The following is an 18,990-nucleotide window of genomic DNA, read 5'->3' as shown; positions in this document are numbered from 1 at the left end:
GCACCGGGAAGCGGGGAGCGCTGGGGCTGCTGGAGAGCGGGCAGACGTGTGGCAAAGAGCATACATTGATAAGAACACCAGACAGGATGGGGAAAGCAGCGCCAGCAGGGGTTATAAGGCAAATTAACCTTCACATGATAAGAGCTCGGGGGAAAGGGGAGGCCAGTTAATGAGAGCCCGTGAAAGGGCGTCCCAGAAGGGAGCCGAGCAGGGGGCACGGGAAGCCAAGGATGTGAAAGGCGGCTGTAACAGCAGCCCAGACAGCACAGGGATCTCTATGATCCTTGATGTGTCCTGCAAGAACACGCGGGACTCAACGGCCTCTCTGCGCAGAACTGGGACTTTCCCAGATGGAAAAGACCAAGCAGGAGAGATTTCACCTCCTCGGCGCACGGATCGAGCTCTGCCCGCAGGGATTGCCTCAAGTCACAGACCACGAAAACACGAAGGTGCACAGATTTTTCTCCGGACAGAGCTGCCGAGGTGCCCCAAGCAGTAACCAAGGCGGTCAGGATCTCCTCAGACAACTCCGGCGCTGGCACTGGGTGATTTTGGTTTCAGCTGCATCGCCACCCTGCCGGGGGACGCTGTCCCCTGGGTCCCGGGGAGGGAAGCACCTTGCAACATCTTGCAGGATGAAGACACTCCCGACCACCGCATTCAGAGTTCACATGGAGCTGCGCAACATGTGGACGTGCAAACTCGGGTACAGAAGGGCCCGTACGCCCCGTCAGCCCTCCAACCAAACCCAAAGGGCTCCCGTCCAGTCCCCTCCCAGGCGCTGAACGAAGCAATTCATTAACACATGCTGGGTGTCTCCTGATGAATGAATCGGGAGGAGTCGCAAACTCTGCGCACGGAAAAAGGAGATGCTCTCGGGCGAGAATTACTCACTCTGCTCCAGTTACCTTACAATTCTTCAAGCGAAATTTCATCCCACCATCAATATGTTGGCAGCCAGCTGGAGATCCTCACAACCCTGCGCTCGTGCTAATTTGAGGCAAGACCCAGCTCTAGGGTTGGAGGTAATGGGACCGCTCCCCATGCTGCCCGCGGCCGCTCCAGAAGGCCCCGAGTCTCGCTCCACCCGCGCGCCATTCCTGTCCTCCTCCGGCACCGGGTATTTAACAAACATTGCCTCCCTTCCTGATCCTGGGAACACCCACCAGGGACTCCCAGCCGCGACGCAGAGCAGCCACCCGTTGGGCCACCTCCTCTTGAACGGGTTTACTCCTTCCCAAGATTGTTTCTCTTCCCAGATAATCTAATTTTCAAGCAGCTTAAGAACATTTAAAAAATGCAGGTTAATGATGTCACCGCCTCCTTTTTCACATCCTTTCAACGGCCTAACAGAGTCGGAGAAGCTCCTCTCTCTGCCAGGGACCTCACTCTGTTGGCACCAGGTCCGTCATCCTGGGGTACATCCATACGGATCAGCAGTGGCCAGGCGGTGCCCGTGCAGCCTCCCCACGCACCACCCTCAGCACTTCTGCCTCCGGCAGCACATTCCCACTCAATTTCCCACTGTGGGGCTTGGCTTTGGGTGCCCATTTGCTGCCATCCTCATGACACGGGGTGGAAGGCTTGAAGCCCGCTCCCTCCCTTGCAGGGACGGTGCTGCCTGCACCAGGTCAGGAACCGCCTCGCCTGCCTGACCCAGGCAGCCGGCATCCCCTCCTGGGGCTCACAACAGCCGTGAGACCTCCTGAAACGCATCTGGGAAAGCCTCTGCGTGGAAAAGGAGAGGGCGAAGATGGCCAGAGGTGGCAAAACCCCACTCCCAGCACAATCCTGGCCCCAAAACTTGCACAGGAGTTTGGCAACTGTTTGACACTCGAGATCCCAGGCTGATGGGCAGCAACGCAACCCCCAGGACAGCTTCAGCTGTGGACAAAGCCCCAGGACAGCAGAACTCACACCCTCAGCCTGGCCATCTGGAGCACACCAGAAACGAGTCACGAGGATGGGAACCCACCAGTAACACACCGCTGGGCGGTAACAACCCCCAAACCACCTCGCCAGGGAAGATTTGTGACACTGGAGTGGCAGGCACATGGCAAGCCATGGTGCCTGCGGATGGCAAATGGAGAAGTAGCCACAGTGACTGCTTCAAACAGGATAAGCAAGAAGCCCGAGGCAGAACAGAAGTGAACGGCAGGGAACAGGCATCTGCCGGGATGCTGGGGTAGGACCGGGGCCAGGAGAGTCAGAGGGCAAAGCCTGCAAGGACGGGTGCGCAGCACCAGCACTGTGGTGCAGTGCCACGGCCTCTCTGCACTGGCAGACCCTGCGTGCCAGGATCAGGGGACAGCGACCACCTCTGCGTCATGGACGTACTCCCACCACCGCAGGCTGGAACTTTGGGACCCTCCTCACCCAACCCGATGCCTGTGTTGCTCTGCCAGCACCCCACCACGCTGCTGCCGCTCACCCGGAGGGGCAGCTCAGGATCTGGAGGCAGGGCACGGCACACAGGCAAGGGTAAAGCCAGACGGACGTTAGATGGGGAGAGCCAGACATGTCCAGATCTGGCTCAAACTTCCAGCTGCTCTGGTTTTCCAGGGCAAGCCCAGCAGAGCTGCAAGCCAGGGTGCGGAGACGTGGCTGGCGTGGACCACCCTTACCAAAATGCACTTCCCCGGCTCCAGGCTCCAGAGGGAACTCTCCGTGTTGATCTTGTGGGTGAGTTTCCCTTCCATGAGGACGCGCTGGCTGCTCCCCTCCAGCACTGCTACGCGAATCGCGCTGCTGCTGATATCCACAGACACCTGGAAACACAGAGAGAGAAAATAATCAGGAAGGTTCCTGCTCGCCCTCTTGCTGTGCTAGTTGGGGTGCGGGGTCAAGTGCACTCGCTGGGGATGAGAGAGAGAGAAGAGCTTTCAGACCTGCCTGTAGCGGGAGGGTGGGAATCCCGCTGTCATTTCAGAGCAAACAGCAACAGCTTGGAGGAGAAAGGAAACCTCTCTGGGGAACGAAAGGCAGCATGGCCCAGCAGACGGAGCCTTAGAAGGATTCGAGGCAGCTGATTCTGCCACCGCGACTGCCCCATGCCTCAGTTTCCCCACAGGGAAAACCAGCAACGCTACAGGCCTCCTCCATACAGTGCTCAAAGGTTGGAAGCCCGCTTGCTGCGACTGAGCTGTGAGGAGCACAGCGGGTGCCCGGCCGTCACCGTGATGAGCTGGGCATGGGTGTGTGTCTTCCTGGGGGCTGAGCGCTTCCCTACCGAGCAGGAGCAATTCGGGGATTTCTACACTGGGAAGGGCTGCAGCGGCTCATCCCCCCTTCTGCTGCACAGCACCGAAAGCACGCTCCTTGGCTCCATTTCCACTGCCAGAGCCAGTGCTGGGCTCAGCCCAGGCCTCCCGTCGGGTGTGCGAGGAGGGGCCGCGTGCGGGAGGGACGCTGTGGCACGGCTCCCCTTCTCCCTGCTGCGGGGGCGAGGGGACGAGGCAGCTCCATCCCCAGGAACGGGGCCAGCTCCCACCTGCAGCAGCCATATGGGGAACCCTGCTCCGACCTGCCACGGAGGTGACATGGCTCTCCCCTGGGGAGACAGAGGCAGACTGTGACTTCACTGCATGGCACGCAGTACCCTCGGTCTCCAGAGAGACCATATGCTCTCTCCTTTCCCCTTTGGCCCTGAGCTGCCGCCAGCAGAGAGCCCGAGCCGGGCCGGGGGACTAAAGGAGGACCTGGCTGGGAAGGGGCAGGTTTCTGGCCCCCAGCACTGGCCTGTCTCTGGCCCGAGAGGAGGAGACTGCGGTGAGATTTGCCTGCATTCTCTCCCAGAGTTCCCCCAGATCTTCCTCCCGCTCTGCAGATCTCATTTGAAATGTTATTACATTATCCATTACCTAGGAGATTTCCAGCGGCTCACTAGCTCCACACAGGCAAGAGACAGGCAAAGCTGCTCTAGCCGGGGAGGGCACCACGGCTGCATCTGATTGATGCCACCCAGATAAAGCCCCCAAACCCACTGCGTGTGATGGGGAGCTGCCAGGGCTTAGACAGGAGCAGCGGAGGCCCAGCACACACAGCGCAGGGTGACACGGGGACTGAGCTCCAACGCCGATGGCTGGGAGCAGGACTGCGGTCGCAAGGGATCGGGGAAGGGACGTGAGGTCTGGGTCTGCTAGACGGGAGAGGACGCCTGGCTTTCACCCGGCATGTGGCTGCAGACAGCCTCTGCGAAAGCAGCTCCTCCTGGACAGGAAACCTGTCTGGAGAGGCTGCAGCACAGAGCAGCTTCCTCCGGCCCAGGGCTGAGGCCCCACTGCAGGGACGAGGTGTGGGGACGAGGCTCTGCTCTCCACCACTACCGACCGCTCTGCTCCCAGGGCGCAGGGATGGGGTTGCTGACACTGGGCTCTCAGCACGGCACAGCGCCTGCCCAGAAAGGGTCAAGAGGAAAAAAAAGCAAGGTGACCCCCACGTCACCTTCTGGGGGGGGCTTTTTTGGGGCATGGAGGGCCAGGGAGGCTGGAGACATGGATGGCACAGACGCAGCATTGCGGCTGTGGGATCCACGGGGACAGGAGCAATCAAATGTGAGAGAGGTTTTATTCCAAGGTCGCTGCACAAGACAGCTGGTGGGGCTGAGGGACACCTTTGAGGTGGCTCTGGGACCAGCAGGGCATTAGGAGAGGGAGCAGAGAAACTCAAAGAAAAGAAGAGATCCAAACCAGGCAGCCTTAACCCAGCCACTTTGCTGCGCAACCAGCCAGCGCAAGAAGCAATTGCAACACCCGCTTCTACCTGCAGCCAGTAAAAAGGCTCCTCTTGGCACGCCAGCCCACCGGGAGCGGTGACAGGGGACAAGAGCAAAGCACACACCACCGGAGAGCCCTGACCCCCCTTGTGTGGAGAGAATGTCCAAGAGCAAAGCACACACCGTTGGAGAGCCCTGACCCCCCTTGTGTGGAGAGAATGTCCAAGAGCACTCACGTGGGCACGTGGTGGTGCCCGGTGAACGCAGGGGTTTGGCGCACGTGGGCAGCAGCTCCTTCTTGAGTGCCTTGGTGGAAAAACTGCCTCTGCTCGGCATCCCCACTCCAGCGGGGAGGGTGGCCGGGCTCTCCGAGGGGTTGCCCTTCCGCCCTCCGCCCCCCACCACCTGAACCGTCCCACCGCGCTGCGCTCAGGGCACACACGGCTGGCAAAACCGGGGTTTGCCAGAACCGGGCACAGACAGCTTGCACCTGACCCCAGGCAGCGGCTGGGGGGAAGCCAAGGGCGATCTGCTGGGAAACACGCTGTCCCGGCAGCGCAGCCATGAGCAGGGGCACCCCGGAGGCTCCGAGGCTCCTCGTCTCCCACCACGTGCTCCCCACGAGCGTCTCTGCCCCCCAAAATGCCTGCCTTTCCCGGCACTCGCGAGGAAACCCAGATCTCGGCTCTCTGCCGTGGCTTTCCACCACAGTAATTTCTGTGCACACTAAAACGCCCACACCCGCCCACGCAAATCAAACAAGCAAACACAAACCTATGAAGGAATCTAGCTCGTCTCCTCTGAGCCAGGCAAAAAGAGAGGCTTGTTGTCATTATCTCTATTTAAGTGCTCAGGAAGCGCTCGGATCCATGGGCCCCTGTTGCGCCTGTAAGTAGATCAGAGAGGTGGAGACCGCAGAGGAAGATGCTCCCACCTACCCCATCGCCCATTCCTGCTCCACGGACACTTTTTTGGAGCTCCATACAAGGAAACCTTAAGCTCACCCAAGCGAAAATGTGCCATAGCAACAGCCTGAATCCAAAAAAGTGTCATAAGGAAGATTTTGAGCAGCATTAGAGCTGGGCGCACTCTGAGCCCAGGGACCAAACGGGGGAGATTTTTAATCTCGCCTTGGCAGGCAGAAGTCCAAAACCTGATAATTTTTTAAAAAGATGAAGCTGTGTGGTGAATATAGGGGAACGCTTCTCTTTTGCAGGAACCCATCAACAACGCGTCCGAAGTCCATCGAGCTTTAAAATGGCTCTGAACCGTCCTGCTTTGGCCTGTGACCCAACCTATCTGCTTCCAGTCCCTCAAGGCTGGAAGACATTTAAAGAATCACTTCAAAATGAAAAGTCAAATGCCAAGAGAAGCCCCAAGAGGGATGTACGAACCAAATACCGGGAGACACCTCGCAAGGATAAGGGAAGTCCGACACTGAACAATCGATTGCCCGACAGGGCAGAGCAGGCAAAAAGTGGGGCCAGGGCAGGCAGAGCCACGCCATAGGCAACAGCGTGGGGAGAAGCTGCCCCGATAATCCCCCCCACTGACACACAGGGGCTCTTCTGCAGCGATGGCACAGTCTCGAGTCGAGGAAAGGTCCCGTCCCAGCTCCTCTGAGCACCTACAAGGCCCCTGCACCTCTGGGTGGCAAAGGATGGGGCAGACAAAGCCTGATGCATTGTTTTTTGGCAAGGACACAACTCCCCTGGCACAAAGGGCACTTCCTTGGGCAGGGAGAGGCATGGTGACCGCAATATGATGCAGAGGGATGGAACATCCATCCGGATGCCCCCGAATCCTTCCAAGAAACAGCCTGGATTTGTTTTAGAGACCCACTGGGAGAGATGCATCTCCTGGTTCCCCTGCTGTCCCTGTGGCAGCCGTTTGCTCCCTCACCCCTCCGGTCCGGGTTGCTGCTGCCAATTACACTCTTTTGGCATGATCAGGAGCTGTGTAGGCTGGAGCCGGTGAACAAACCCAAGCGTGCTCATTTCAGCCGCCCTGGAAGCAGAGGAGAACGGGAGGTGGGGAAGCGCGGACTTCCCAAATGGAAAAATACAGAATCGGCCGTGGGAAGGGCAGCACTCGGGAAAGACAGGAGAGTTCAAACTTCTAGGTCCAACTAACGCCAGCCGTGGGCACGCTCCTCTCAAGTCCCTTGCCGGGAGGGAACAGAAGAGCGAAGGAAAACCGATGTGACCGCTTGTGGCCACGAGCAGAGAAGGAAAGTTCCTGCCTGAGCTGAGGCGGGGGTGGGGGCAAGACCTCCCTGCCCACGCAGGCAGCCAGGGAGAGAGTCTGGCCGCTCAGCCTGCACCCCAGCCCCAGCTCCCTTCCATGCAGAGCAGGTCAAGTCTCACACAGGCTATGCCTGTTCCAGTTCCCGAGTGCCAGAGGACCCGTTCCAGCAGCTCCCGCTTGCAAACGAAAGGCAGGAGACACTCCAAGCCAGAGGGAGCAACCGGGGAAGGAGCGTCCATCCCCAGCCAGGCTCAGAAACCCGCATGCGAGTTTGCAGTCAGTGGAAGCGGAGAGAAGCAGCGCAGAAAGTGCCATGTGGTGCCAGGGAACCCCGCTGGGGCCGGAGCAACAGGACACTGCAGTCGCAACAGGAACGTGGCCAGGCTGGGACTGTCAGTCCCCACCAGCCACACACCCAGCACCAGAAAAAAAGGCACAATTGCATCCTGCTCCTTGAGTACGAAGGACGAGGAGCCTTCCTGCTCCAAACACTGCTTCCCGGGAAAGCTAGGCACCCCAAGGGAAAGGGAAATGCTGAAAAACACACCATTAACACCACTTTACCTGTTTGCCTTTTACAATGTGCTTGGGCACGGGCACTTTAATCTCCAGGTCGCTGTAGTCTTGGGACCAGGCATAATTCTCTCGCACAGCTCCGTTGTAGCTGTCGGGGTTTGTTTGGAACTGCTCCTGTCTCCTGGGGGGGAAGAAAAGGGTGACATGCTAAGTGTTGGACAGATCAGAGCCTGGAGAGAGCAGGAAACCTGAGAGCAGGGTACAAGAAGCAGAAAGGGAGGGCAGAGCCTCTGCTTGGCCACCCTGCAAGCATCTCTAATGCTTCAGGCTGATGCCCGCTGACCTCCCTTGCTGCTAGCCCTGTCTAGGAAGGCAGAAGGTTCAGGTCAGCAGCCCCAGGACACAGAGAGACCCCAGCCACCCTGCCCGTTGCAGATTCGCACACCGCTCTTCCCCAGTGTGCCGCAACGGAAGTCAGGCTACTAACGGGACAGCTGGTGAGACACACGATAATTTGGCTGCCCAAAAGGCGCAGAGCTGGCCCCCGGCTGGCTCGAGGCACCTTCCTGGCTAACTCTGCTCGAGCGCAGAGCTCCTCTTCCCCTCCACCTCCCTGCTGCATCCACTGTGCCCATCCCAGCTGGAGCAGGGGACAGTGTCACGCGCCGGAGGGTGTGTGCTCTTTCCTGAGCCACTGCTGTGGCTGCAGAGGTGGTCGGCCATCACTGCGACCTGGGTTCACCATGAAAAAACAGAGCCGGTTGTCCTCCCAATTTTAGCGTGCTTGGGAAAACCATCAGGTGTTGTGACCTGGGCAGCTGCTGACACAGAGGTGATGGAGCTGTGGAGCAGGACGCCCGAAGAGCCAGCCTGGCGTGGCACTGGAAGGGGGCAACTGGACAAGTGGATCGCGAGCAACACTTCTAGCAAAACACAGCCACTTCCAGCTGCGGAAATCTCAGGAGAAGGATGAGGAGGCAGTTGTGAGGGTAGGATGGGATCTATCGGATCAATAAGCAATAATCAATACAGTGTTTCCAGCCAAGAAAGGAGATCTCCATCACACCCATGTCCCTTTAAACTGCTGGCAGGCCCAGGATCTATTCCATCGAAACCTCCCAGAGAGGGCTTTCAAATAAAATAAAATCTTTTCTAAAGATAGCTGCGGTGCTAACAAAAGGCAGAGTTATTTTAAAATGTTTTGATATGCACCTAGTGCTCAATCTGGAGCTGTATAAACACGGGGCTGCAGCGACTTATGTAAGGGGGGGGCCGGTGACGAGTGGCCCCGGGGGCAGCTGGCTGGCCCCGGGGACCGCATCTCCCTGCGCCCCGCTCTCTTCCCGACACCCCCACACCGAGGGGCCGTCGCCAGCACCAGGCGGGGGTGGCTTCCAGCAGCACGGCGCCCTGAGGATTATGTAAGATCCATCGCTTTTAATTAAATTAGGCTCTAAGATGGTCGGAGGGTGTTGTCGAAGGGGCTGTGTGTACAGACACACACCCTTTTTTTCTTTTTCTTGACGGTTTCACCGGGTTTTACCTGCCCTGTTACAACCACCCACACCCTGGGGCGGTTTTGATCCAGTTCTCCGGGCAGCGGCAGCGGCTGCAGGCTCCCGGCCTGAAGCCGATGATTTCGGGGGGCACCGCATCACTTTTTTTCGGGCATCTTGGCCTTGCCTGGCGGTCACCCATTGGGTGCCCATTGCCATGGAAACGGGGTTGGCATGGCAGCGCCGAACCGGCGCTGGCGCGGGTTGGCTCCAGCTGTCGGTTTCCCAACCGCCCCCGGATTGTAGGAGTCGAACAGACTGGAGGGCGAGAGGGGGAACGGTGCGGGCAACTGGGGTCTGCGGGGCCCCGCTCGCACCCCGTGGGAAGTAAAGGAGTTGAAACAAGGTGGCGCGTCCCCGAGCATCGTCTGGTGCGTCCCCAGGTCCTCACCTAGAGCCAGCCCAGCGGTGGCACCCGGCCCCGCTCTCGGGGCACGATCGTCCCAGAGGCCATCCTGCACAAGCCCCAGGCAGAGAGGAGGGACGTTTCCCTCCCGGGTGAGGATCCGTGTGCCGCCTGGGGCAGCTTGGCTGGTTCAGTGCCCTCGCAGGACTGTCTCCCTGTGTGGCAGGGTCTGCCCAGGCATGGCACAGGTCCACGAGGCTCCTGCCCTCCACCCCGACTCCCTTGGGCTGGAGCAAGCATGTACGTGGCTGCGTGGTGAACCAGAGGACAAACCTGACCAGGGTTTAAAACCAGCTGGGTTTTTTCCTCCTAAGAGAGCGTTTGCTTCTAATCAGCGTGGACCTGAGCTGCGAGGCAGAGCTCACTGTGCTCCTTGCTGCCAAGACCCCAGAGGGAAGGCATGTCGGCTGGGAGTCGCCATCCCAAGTGTTGTCAGCTCCCTGAGTGCGAGCAAAGAACTGGACAAGAACCAGCAAATGGCTATTTACTTCCAGGCCGTTCTCCCCCCGGCCTTCCCTGGGAAAAGCTCGAAGGCTAAAGGGGGAGGCAGCGAGCCCGTGCTTGGGCCAAGGCTTGTTAGAGGAGATGCAGAGCATCAAAGATGGGAGAAAATCCATCAGCGCAAAGGCAAGGGTGGGTAAGACACCAGCTGCAAATGCCTCACAGCCACGTCACAGATAAATATGATCCCAGGGCAGCCGCTTGCTGCCACAAAGCCACCGGGTCTGTCCTTGATGTGTCTCCTCTTCCTCGGGAGGAAAGTGCTGGGGCTGAGCAGACCCTGGCCAGGTGCGTCCTGGACGTTTTAGCCCTCCCAAGAGCTCGCCGAGCATGATTTCATTGTCCCATGAGGGCATGAGTGGCTTCACGGCAGCCCTGGGAGATATCAGCGTTAATGGGGTTACTTCCACAGGGAAACTGAGGCAGGACTTGCTCTGCAATGACTCTGTTGAACTTCTCTTTGCATGGCATCGCTACTGAACAAGCAAAAGCAGTCTTCCTCCCAGCCCTGACCGGCCCCTGCGGGATGGTTCTGTCCTTGCTCCCTCCGTGCTGTAACTAGAGCAGTGCGCTGGGTGACAGAGGAATGTTTCATACCCATCTCTGCCTCCACGCGCAGCTTGCTGGGATGAGCTCAGCCCTGCTGCCTCGTCCTCACAGCCCTCCCAGCCTGGCCAGACAACACAGGCCCCAGCCAAGCCATCCCCATGCTCAGGCGGCTTTAGCGGGGAGAAGTTTTCCCTCGTGCCTAAACCTCCCTCCAGTCGTGGCTGCTTGTCCCAGGGGTGTGGGGACCGGTGCCATTGCTTCTCCGCTCCTCTCTTTCCTAACAGCCAGCCCGAACCCCTCCAGCCCTTCCTGCAAGCCACCACCACTGATCTCTGCTCCAGCTCTGCTCCCTATGTTCAAAATCCTTGGATGTGAAAATAATGGGGCAACTTTGTGCCCCAAAACCAGATCACAGGGGGAACTCACGAAGGCCTTGGTAAATTCCCCTCCAAGTTTAACTGCCTGCTCTTGAGCAAACGAGGATTCAGGGTGACGAAGGCAGGCCTCAGCCTCGTTAGGCGCCTCTGACAAACAGCTGACAGCTCTACCATCTCCTGGAGCAACTCTTCCTTTCCTGGAGGTTTTCCAGCCAGATCCTTGCCCGGTCCAACTGTGCTTAGCACACGCCACCCTTCAAGCCAGCGGCACTCAAGAAATTGGACCCAGCTCCTTGGTTGGGAGGCAGCTTCCCTCGCCATCCGCAGGAGACAGCCCCAGCTCACACCAAGGTGGCTCTCCCAGCCAAACCTGTCCCTCGAGTCGCTTCAACAGCACCACCGTGCAGCGGGCGAGAGAATTTCCTGCACAAACACCATCGCCAGGAGACATCCCCGTCCCCAGACCCACCAGGCGAAGATCGAGGCCAGATCCAGAGCGTGGCATGGGTTGGACGGCGAGCCTCCCGGCAGCCTGGAGATAGCATAGTGGCTCCCGGGGCGATGGTCAGCTCACCAGGATGCTGAACCGCCCATCGGGCCAGGGCAAGTGGTGGCAGGGCTGAGGAGAAGGAGGGTGAAAAAGCATCAGCTTTTAAACCCAAGGGTTTGGCACCGCGTGCACTTGGCTGCCGGGTGGTGGGGATGGTGTGGGTGGGTCTGTGTGTTCTGTCTTGTTCTATTTTTGCTCGCAATGTGTCATTTTGGGGGAGGTGAAACCTTTAACAATGCACTGTCGAGAAGCAGCCGATCTGTTTTCCACTCCTAGGAGCCGCGCTACACGGCTGCGCTCTCACTGGTACCAGAGCCATTCCCCTCGCGCGGGGTCAGACCCCCAACAGCAGCGAGGCAGGGCTGCGACCCAAGGAGAGGTGGCGGTGTCACCAGGAGATGCCACTCGAGTGAGACTGGCCGAGGCAGAGCTGGCCCCGGTGTGCAGGATGGATGCCCGAGGGTCAAGCTGCACACCAGGCCCCATATACAGATTTCCGAGCATTTCTTATTCCGGGATTTCCAGCTCCGTGGGTTGGTGATGCATGATGAGCCGAGCGATGCGGAAACGGCGACAGAGCAATCCTCTCCCTGCGGACACTCGGCTGAACGCACTTCCGGCCTCAGAGTGCAACAGCTCCAGCACCAGCTCTGTAAAAGCAGCGCCGGACACAAACCAAGAGCAGGAACCAAACGCCGAAGGATTTGGTTTAATGTTTTATATGAAGAGAAGTAGGGCAGCTCATCGAGTTCCTCTTTACTGAGGATTTTTGGTGCAAGAATGCAAAAGTTGAGGAATAGATACAGCAGCACGGGAGCAGCCGTCCATCAGCCCGATGCTGCAGGCTGAGGAGGTGCGGGGGGGGCAAGTGTCATGGGAAGGAGTTAATATGGGCCTAATCCCAATGGACTTTTTTTTTCTCTGTAAAAAGAAGAAAAGAAAAAAAATCCCAAGGATTTTCAGAACTACTTAAGGAAACTGATCCTCTCAGCCTGGAGCATCTCAGCTTTCCGATGCAGGACCCCTGCCCTCTCGGGAAGCAGGCCGACGGAAGCGCAGGATGCCCGGGTTTTGCAGAGACAGGCACGCCACTCCAACGGCTCAGTGTCCACCGCTGCCGGGGCCGGGGCCCTGCTTCAGCCGGCGCTGGTTCTTCAGCCGAGCAGACTGCTGAGCGCAGGGTGGGGGTCTGCACCTTGCCAGCGGCGCTGCCGCTGCCGAGGGCCAGTACAGCAGATACCCTCCAGTCACTTGGCATTCACAGAAAGCTTCCTCCGGGGCCGGCGCTGCTGTTTGCTCTTAGTCAAGGTGAATTATTTAGGCGGCTTTAAGGAAAACGTGTCAAGCCAGTTAAGTGATGCAGGTGTGGAGGCGGGTGGAAAAGAGAAACAACCTCAACAGCTGAAGCTGGGCAAACGGGACCGGCTGAGGCTGAAGAGGAAGATGTGGGGAGAAAGCCCAGCTGTGAGACAACCAACCCAGTGTACACAGAAACGGAGACCTAGACCTGCTCCCTTCTGCAAAGCTGCTCCTGAAGGAGGTATTTATAAGAGTCCTACCCTACCTGTGCTCTGCCATCAACAACAAATCCCATCAGGTCCCACAAGCACATCCCAACCAGAAAAGCAAGCCTCTCCCCTCCACAAGACCTTCCTCCGTTTAGAGTGGGGAAAACAGAGGGGAATGGTGGTGTACGGAGTCACCCTGTCAGCAACCAGCAGAGAAAAAACACCCCAGCTCTGTATTTTAACCACTGTCAGAGGCCCCGTGCGATGCATGAAACCTTCTTCAAGCTCGAGAGGTTGCCAAGAATGGAAAGATCTCATTAAGTAATAATGAAGTTCCGAGCAAGTAGGAAAAGAGAAAATCAGGCACAACGTGTCCGTGTGCCTAACCCAAATAAGCATGCAGCAAGGGGGGCCTTCCAGGGAGATGCACTGCACGCCGTCAATCCAGCCAGCATTTATTGCAATGATCAGACGTTTGGATCAAGGCTGTTGCTCCGTGACAGCAGCCTAGAGCGAGTGGCGTCCATCAACATAATTAATCCTGCGTCCCCGGCACTGCGATGACTCAAGGAGGCACCGGCAAATTCCGGAAGAGAAGCTGCTGCTGACAGGCAAGCGCCTCAGGCAGGCTGCCGTGCTGCAAGACACCCAGCACGGCAGCGGGGCTGTAGCTGAGGGCTTTTCCCCTCTGATTTGGGTGGAAACGCTTGCCCTGCGGTGGGTTTCTCCGAGCCAGACGCCTCCGCCGCAGCTCCTAGTGCCAGCACTGACAGGACCCGAGGTGAGGTGGAAGAAGGGCCCTACCTCCTGCACGCCGCAGCCCTGCTCTCTGCCTCGCGCAAGGCGGTAGCGTTTAGATGTTCTGGTAGCTCACAGCCGGCATTGCTTGGCTCAAAGCATCTTGCTGGGCTTCCCAGCAAGTGGGGAGGACGATGTAGAGGAGGGCGAGAGGAGCGTTTGCAGTCTGTCCCCCTGAAACCACTGCAACATGCTCAGCTCTGCTGCTGCAGGTAGCACAGGGCTGCTGGGAACCAGTGCCATGTCAGCAGCCACCACCCTCCTGCCCTGGCAATGGCTGGGTCACCCAGCGAGGCTCCTGCTCCCGTCAGACCCCTGGCAGCCTCCAGGCCTTCACACGATCATAAATCCCCTCTCCCTCCTGGGGAAGCACCCTGGACCACACCTGCATCCAGCCTTCCCAGCGCTAACGGGGCTGCATGCAGCCCACCGGGGTGGAAATCGTCACAGAAGAAGCGGGGCGAGGGCCGGCTGAGCCGGGCAGGCAGCAGGTGGATGGCAGGGCCCTCTCCGCGTTTGAACGTAAAGGCCACATTTGCCCGACACACCAACACGCACACTGGAATACAGATTTCCAGAGCTCCTGACTCCCAGCCTCCTGCTTTCCAGCGTGACCAGATGAAAACTCAAAGCCACCTCGAGCCACAGGAAGGTCTGTGCACCCTGTACAGCTTCTGTCAAGCCCCAGCTCGAGCTGGACTACAGCCAGAGGGAAAAAGCCACATCTTTTAAAATGAATTTGAAGAGGGTCAAACGTGCCCTCTGCTCCTCGGGGTCCCAACGCGGGTGCTGGAGCAGCTGAGCAACAGGTAGAGAAGGCAAAAGTTTAACCTCTTTGGAAAGCTGCATTTCCAAAGCTGCAGGGATTGTGTGTGTGGAAAATAGCAGGTCTGTGCTCCTTCTGCAAGCAAGCCGTGAAGGAGCCTCCCCCCACCTCCAGATTTAACATCTTTTGGCATCAAAACATCAGGACCATTGCACTTTGTCTCTCTTGGTTTTGCCCGAGAAGCGCCGAGGCAGGAGGAACGTTTACTGCGGGCTCTCGGCACCTTTGCCGAGGTCCTGGAGGCGCCCAGTGTTTCATAAGGGCTCCCTTTGTACAGAACACTTCAGTTAATTAGGTCTCCGGCAAAGCGTTAAGCAAGCTGAATACCAAACCCTTCCCTCTTACAGCTCAATTCACACCCGCAGTCAACAACCCTCGGGATCCACTCCGATCCACTCCGCTGCTCTCTGGCTGTCAGGGAGCTCCAGCCCCGAGCGCAGCAGTGGCCCGGGGCAGGTCCTGGGGCCCTCCTGACCCTCAGGGTTTCTTCCAGCCCAGGTGTGTTTGGGTTGCTGGGGGAGAACAGCCCAAATCCAGTTTTGGAAGGTCTCCTTCACCCCTGAGGTGGACAGAAGTTCATCAATGGCTCCCCAGTTGCCCACTACCCCAGCCTCGGGGCTCCCACGCACACACCTCCAAGGCACAGCCTTGGTGGTCCTGCTCTCAAGAGAAGACTGAAAAATGGAAGCCAATGCCTTCCCCCTCACCCCCGTAACTCAGGCACGCCCCAGTCAGGCCGTGCAGCCCGGGCTCCAGCCTGTGGTGCCCACCGTCAGCTCTACAGAAAGGTCTCCTCGCCTTCAGGAAGCCTCAGATCTTTGACTCATCACCAGGATGGGACCAATGACCAAAAATAGAGCACATCAAGACACTTTCCCCCTGTATCACGTCATATCATCAAGCCTTGACGATGCTGTGGGGAGAGGGGACCAAGGCTCCCCTGTACGAGGTGCCCAACGTACCACCCACATGAGATGATGCCTTTACTGCCCGACCCAGCAGCCAAACAGCGAATCCACCCAACCCGCAGCAGCTGGAGTCCCACCAGTCCCACCACACAGGACCAAGACGCTCTGCCCCTCTCCCTGCCAGGTGAGAGCCTTGCTCTTTTCCAAGCTCGCACTCTTCAGGGGAGCTTTTAGCCTTCCCTTTTGGTTTCCGAGTTATTTACGGAGCCATTCGGCTGAGCCAACTTACTGACATTAGGCGAGTTTAAATGCCACCGCCAGCTCGCAGGAGAGCTTCGGAGCATCGTCACCAGAGGGCTAGATTTCACTACTGCTGGGATATTTAGGTCAAGGACAGCAGGACACACTACCATTCGGAAAAGTCCCCTGGGATCTTTATTGTTTGCAGAGCTTACACAACCTTGGGTTTCAGAAGTCTCCTCTGAGAGACCTACGCGCAGCCAAACCGGGCTGGATTCAATTACAGCTCCCCTGGAAAAAGGGGATAAGGCCAAAGAAATCCAGCGGGATGAACTGTGGGACAAGGTGGTCTCTCAGACCCTCACACCGCCGACACGACTTGGCCCAGTCTCTCTCAGCACTTGACAGCACAACGGGGCCATGCCAGACCTGTGCGCTCGTGGTAGTTTTCCACACTATGGCGCTTCCTTTGGTGAACAACGTGATATTAAAACAAGCAAACAGATATTGCTTTTTTAAATAAGAATCAGGCACACGCTGTCCCTCGGCCTCCAGCCCTGGGATTTTCTGCTTGTTAAGAGAAAAATTTATAGGTTTTAATTTAGTTATTTTTGGTCCCGGGACCTAATTTTGGAGCTCAGTACCTTGGTAGGGCAACCAAAGCCCTAAGCGATTCAGTGCGTGACACGGGAACTGGCACTCCGCTGCTGATCTCAGCAACCCAACCGGAGGAGTCCGATTCCCTGTAAAAGAGCTGGAAAATTGGGCCCTGACTGACTCCTCATCAGCTGCAAAAGGCTCGTTACAGTCGAGGGCTGCACCAGACAGAGGGCTGCGGGAATCTCATTCTTGGCTCAAGCGTTTCAGCCCTTTGAAAAGATGCTTCCCGAGCAGTTGAGTTTCCACCGCTATGGGAGAAGGCTTACATATTGAAATAATTCTCCCAGCGGGAAGCTACGGCCTCTCTCCATTGCAAGAAGAAAGACTCCGCTTGGCAGGGAGGACTTAACTTAAAGAGAAGTTTCCCTGCTTCCTCCAGTATAACCTGGACACATGCTCCTAGAAACCAAACACGACAGCACCGCAAGTCCAGCACTGCAGCTCCCGAGAGCGAAATGGCCTTTGTGTTACACGACGAGCCAAGGACACGCTGCCTTTCCTCTCCTGGGCATGTTGGAGGAGGGAGGTCTGGCCAACACAGGGCTTTTGAGCAGCGAGGCTTGAACGAAGCTCATGTTCGCAGCCAGAACAGGCTGCAGCTCCCACCTGGAAAGCTGGTCATCAGCATTGGGGAGTGCTGGGAGGGGAGGAAAAGGGTTTGAGTGATGCCAGTTGACTGGGGGGGGACCATGTGCCTGGAAGAGGGTTTCCTGGCCCCACCGGGACAGCCCAGGAGCAAAGAAACGGGGTAGGAAGTGGAGAACCCTGATGGGTTCACACACACGCAGAGCACGGGGACAGCTCTCGCCGCCCCAGCATCAGCAAGGAACACCGGAGGATGGTGTAGGACCAGGAGGAGCACGAGGATGCTTAAGTGAGAAACAACCAAGAAAATGAAGACTCTTCAGCCTAAAAACAGGCAGAAAGCAGGAAACAGATATGATAGGAAAACCCCACACAGGGTGGAGAAGGAAAATGGGGAACCGCTTGCTGCCTCTCCACCTGCACAGAAAAAAAAGCCGCACACGGTGGTGCTGCACAGTGGTGGACCTGCTGCAGGACGCTGCCGCGGAGACCCCAGGCGTGCGAGGGCTGAAATTCAGAGACAAAAGGAAAAAAATCCACCGAGAGACACGAAAGACCAAGCGCTCGCTCTGGCTCAGAAACCTGCTGAGCCACAATTTGCCGGCAGCAGCGGGAAAACACGGAGGCAGTATCACCGCACGCTCGTACTGTTCTTCTCCTCTTCCCCAAGCGTCTGCCGCTGATGGAGACAGGATACGGGGCCAGATGGAGCTCGGCTGTACCAGGTCAGGCCGTTCTCCGGAGGTCTGTCTGGCTCCTGCTTGTGACGGGCCTCGGCCGCGCCGGGGGAATTCCCTGCACGCAGCCCCGGGTGCCTTGCAGCACCTCTGCGCAGCTCACATGCGCAAAAGGAATCAGAACCAGGACAGACTCTCCCTTAAATATGGATCAGGATCAGCTCCATCTTTCTGGGTCAGGCTGGAAGAACAGCACGGACCCTGGGCTCCTGCTGTGAGCTCACCCGGAAAGCCCACAGGGACATCGGGAAAGGAAACCAGTTTTACTGGCCTCTGGGCTGGACAGGTCCCAGACAGAGCTTGCTGAACAGGAGCATCTGTGGGCTCCACTCCCTTCCCTTGCCTGTTCTTCTGGAAAAGGCTTGAGAGAAGAAAGCTTGCGGTAACGCAGCCTCTCAGTCAAACAAAACCAGCCTCAAAGCCAGCAGCATGCAGCGATACCTCCTCTCCACAGCCCTGCTCCTCCGCTGAGGGTGACCAGCAGTGAAATTCCCCTCCCCGGCACCCCAAGGAGAACGAAGCCACACCAGAAAGCCCATCCTGCAAGCACCCTGCAATGAAAAAAAAATCCATCTGGGCTTCCGGCAAAGCCAAGCCGTTGCTAAGTTGAATTACATTCACACAGGAGCCTCATGGAAATTTCCCAGAGCACTGCTGTGTCATCTCAGGGATGCTCCCCAGTGTGCCCCGCAAAGGGTTAATGCCAGGGCGCACGGGCTCCGAGCTGGAGCATCAGAGAAGTCAGCTCACCAGATTAACACATTTCAGTTCAATTTTGCTCTGCTTCTCGCTAGGGACAGCGAGCCAGAAAGTACACAAATGATTTTTGTAGGTCATTGCCGAGCCCTGCCACCCACTTACGGGGACGGCAGAGCAGGGAGCGGGCAACCGGCCCCAAGGCAGAGCTCACCTGGGCTCTGCTGGCCAGCAAGGGCCACGACAGGGCGCAGGCAAAGCTGCTGCCCGTTTGTCCCCTTCCCCAGCACAACCGCACTGCATGCAGAGGGTGGGGGGAGTCTCTTCCCCAGGTCACACACAGCGGAAGACCGGCAGGGTCTCCTTTGAGGCCTGACCAAGGCAGTGGCGGAGCCGTGAACAGCCCCCTTCTCACCACAGTCCCCTCCTCCAGCCTCTTCTTCCCTCTCCACGCTGAAGGCAGTGAACAGTCGGGCTGTGGAGGCCCCAGGGTTTCATTCTGCTCTGGCTCAGCAATGCGAGTCACTGTGCCAACTCCCCCGGCAGCAGCCACAAACCTTCCTCAGGGACGAGGTGCTGCATGTCCTCCTCAGCCTGCCCGGCGCTCACCGGTGCT

The 18,990-nt window shown here is 58.0% G+C and overlaps 1 protein-coding gene across 1 annotated transcript in view; it reads right to left on the bottom strand.

Moving 5' to 3' along the window:
* NUDCD3 (NudC domain containing 3) overlaps positions 1-18,990 on the bottom strand; it is a 32,926-nt gene that overhangs the window by 6,267 nt on the left and 7,669 nt on the right. The window contains exons 3-4 of the mRNA XM_075523413.1: positions 7,526-7,658; positions 2,625-2,768 (exon numbers count right to left, since the gene is read on the bottom strand). Of these exons, the coding sequence (XP_075379528.1) occupies positions 2,625-2,768; positions 7,526-7,658 (277 nt within the window). The remainder of the gene's footprint in view (positions 1-2,624; positions 2,769-7,525; positions 7,659-18,990) is intronic.

This window comes from Mycteria americana, chromosome 23, assembly GCF_035582795.1.
Source record: "Mycteria americana isolate JAX WOST 10 ecotype Jacksonville Zoo and Gardens chromosome 23, USCA_MyAme_1.0, whole genome shotgun sequence".
NCBI lineage: Eukaryota > Metazoa > Chordata > Aves > Ciconiiformes > Ciconiidae > Mycteria > Mycteria americana.
This window is presented reverse-complemented; position numbering and strand designations above follow the sequence as displayed.